Raw genomic sequence first — 2,130 nt, 5'->3', positions numbered from 1 at the left:
TCTTCCGATCTAAACTGATCGTCACAAAATATGGCGTTGCCTAATCTACAAACGTGCAATACACCCCACTTTGCAATACGAATATTCTCGTGCAGTAAGATCTTCTCGAAAATGCACTGCAGCCATCTAATGTTGAAACAGCTGTAAACTTCGTGCTCTTCGTGTACTTTTATAAGAGCATCTACATGAATTAAAGCTGGTGTTATTAAATGTTCTTGTTTCTCTTCCAATACTTCATATAGCAAGAAAAAATTTTCCTTAATATGATCCATTGATGAAGATTTACTACAAATAAATGGTATAGTTTGTGCTTTTGCCAAGCCTTGTTTTTCAAAATTTAATCTAATATCTTCACTTATAGCATCAACTGCTTTTTTCATTATGTATAAAGCCTGTTTGCGGTATTGTTGCAAGGGCGATCGTAATCCCTTGAGTATCAATAACCAAAATGTATTTTTACAATAAATGTCATAGTGTATATAATTCATTGATTTTGACGATGTAAGACATATGTCTGCCATAATACTTAGGCCAGTGAGGGATTCCTTTAAATCATTTGTTTCGTGTACAAGATGGTCCCACAGAGGAAACGCGGTATATTTAGGTGTAAATACTTCTACTAGCTTAGGAAACATCAAAGCAAACAATCTCCATTCACAGTCTTCCTTTATCTTTAGCCATGACTTTACAATCTCCAAGTATACATGACTAAGGTCTTTCAATTGTTCGTGTTCCTCGTTAGTTATATGAAGTTCGTACAAACGTAAAAATTCTAAAAGATATTCTATTATTTTCATATACATAATTCTAGAATTGTTAGTTGCGATGTAAGCGTCACTCGAGTAAAGGAAATTCTGCAGATGTTGTTTGACTGAGCTGATATCACAATAAAGAATCATTTGTAGATTGACTATATCACATAAGAGTGAAATTTGTGTGGTGTTTCGTGAACAGCTTGGCGGAAAAATCATTTTTATACCAGGAAAGAAAAGTTTCTCCGCATCAACGGATATTTTACGATCGCTCTTCTCAATGTTGTGAAAGGCACATTGATATTCATAACATAACAGCAGTCGACAGAACTCACATTTTTCTATATTTAATTCTTCTTTAGTCATTTCATAATTGTAAGACTGTATCAAATGATGTATATTATTCTTGGATTTGTCCATTTGTAAAAGTGAGACATTCATTGTCGAGAAACGTAAATAATGATTATGCAGATCCATTTTATTCAGTTTTACTTGTTTTAATTTGATTGATTCAAACTCTATAAAAACAGTTGAATTGTTTATTGTTTCTTAATGTATGGTAGAGATATATGTACACTGTGTTATCTTTCCATCATTTGTAAAAAAGTCGATGTCATTATCCTAAAAATGCAATATTATCCTAAATATGCAATATAACAAATTAGAACAAAAAATTAGTACAGAATTAGCATAGAATTCATTATATTTGTAGTTTGTAAAAAAATCTATTAAAGATATTATATTTATAAACAGTTATAAAAAAATTAGTTATTTAGAAAATTAATTATTTAGAATACAGATTTCACCTTCAATATTGATAAAAATATATTTATTCAACGTGTTTTGTTCCATAACAAAAGAATCTGGTAGAAAAACGTGGTATTTTCGGAAAGAGACTTATCAATTAAACTTGACAATTATTAGGTTAAGATACCGCTGAAATGCACTAGCCAGTTAAGCCCATGGGGTTAACCCAACTGCCAGTCTGCCAAGTATGCCACATGAGCATGCGCTGTAGTCACGTGTGCATACTTTATAGCTACATGCGCACGCGTTTTGATGACCGATACTTTATAATTTATATACATATGTTTAAGTACATACTTTATATATGTTCATCGCTCGTCAATTACCGGCTAGCAACTGCCAGAGGGCCCAGAGGTGGGGCGGTCATATCTCGCCGCGCGCTTGCATTCAGCGGTAGGCGAACGGATACGCCGATCTTCAAAAATTAATATCTCGTTAAGAGGATGCTGAAAGGTAGGCCAAATTTGTACAAGGTCGATAAAGCAGACTTTTCAATGTCAGTGGTATCTTTAAATGAACTTCTTACAATATCTTCTGGTCTCACTCAAACACGTGGAATGTCCTTATACAC

At 33.3% G+C, this 2,130-nt stretch overlaps 2 protein-coding genes across 4 annotated transcripts in view; one reads left to right on the top strand and one right to left on the bottom strand.

Annotated features, from left to right (window-relative positions):
• LOC105451442 overlaps window positions 1–1,946 on the bottom strand; it is a 6,372-nt gene extending 4,426 nt beyond the window's left edge. The window contains exons 1-2 of one of the 3 annotated variants that reach the window (XM_011691883.1): window positions 1,857–1,946; window positions 15–1,373 (exon numbers count right to left, since the gene is read on the bottom strand). In XM_011691883.1, coding sequence (XP_011690185.1) covers window positions 15–1,229 — 1,215 coding nt within the window. In that variant the 5' untranslated portion in view covers window positions 1,230–1,373; window positions 1,857–1,946. Of the gene's footprint in view, window positions 1–14; window positions 1,374–1,558; window positions 1,836–1,856 lie in introns of those variants that run through there. The other 2 variants (XM_011691884.1, XM_011691881.1) reach the window with 2 other exon arrangements.
• LOC105451443 (phospholipase DDHD1-like) overlaps window positions 1–2,130 on the top strand; it is a 23,846-nt gene that overhangs the window by 1,332 nt on the left and 20,384 nt on the right. The gene's annotated exons all lie outside the window — the stretch shown is intronic.

This window comes from Wasmannia auropunctata, unplaced genomic scaffold (assembly GCF_000956235.1).
Source record: "Wasmannia auropunctata unplaced genomic scaffold, wasmannia.A_1.0 LD336051.1, whole genome shotgun sequence".
In the NCBI taxonomy this organism is placed as follows: Eukaryota; Metazoa; Arthropoda; class Insecta; order Hymenoptera; family Formicidae; genus Wasmannia; species Wasmannia auropunctata.
The sequence above is the reverse complement of the archived record's forward strand: the minus strand, read 5'-3'. Positions and strand labels throughout refer to the sequence as shown.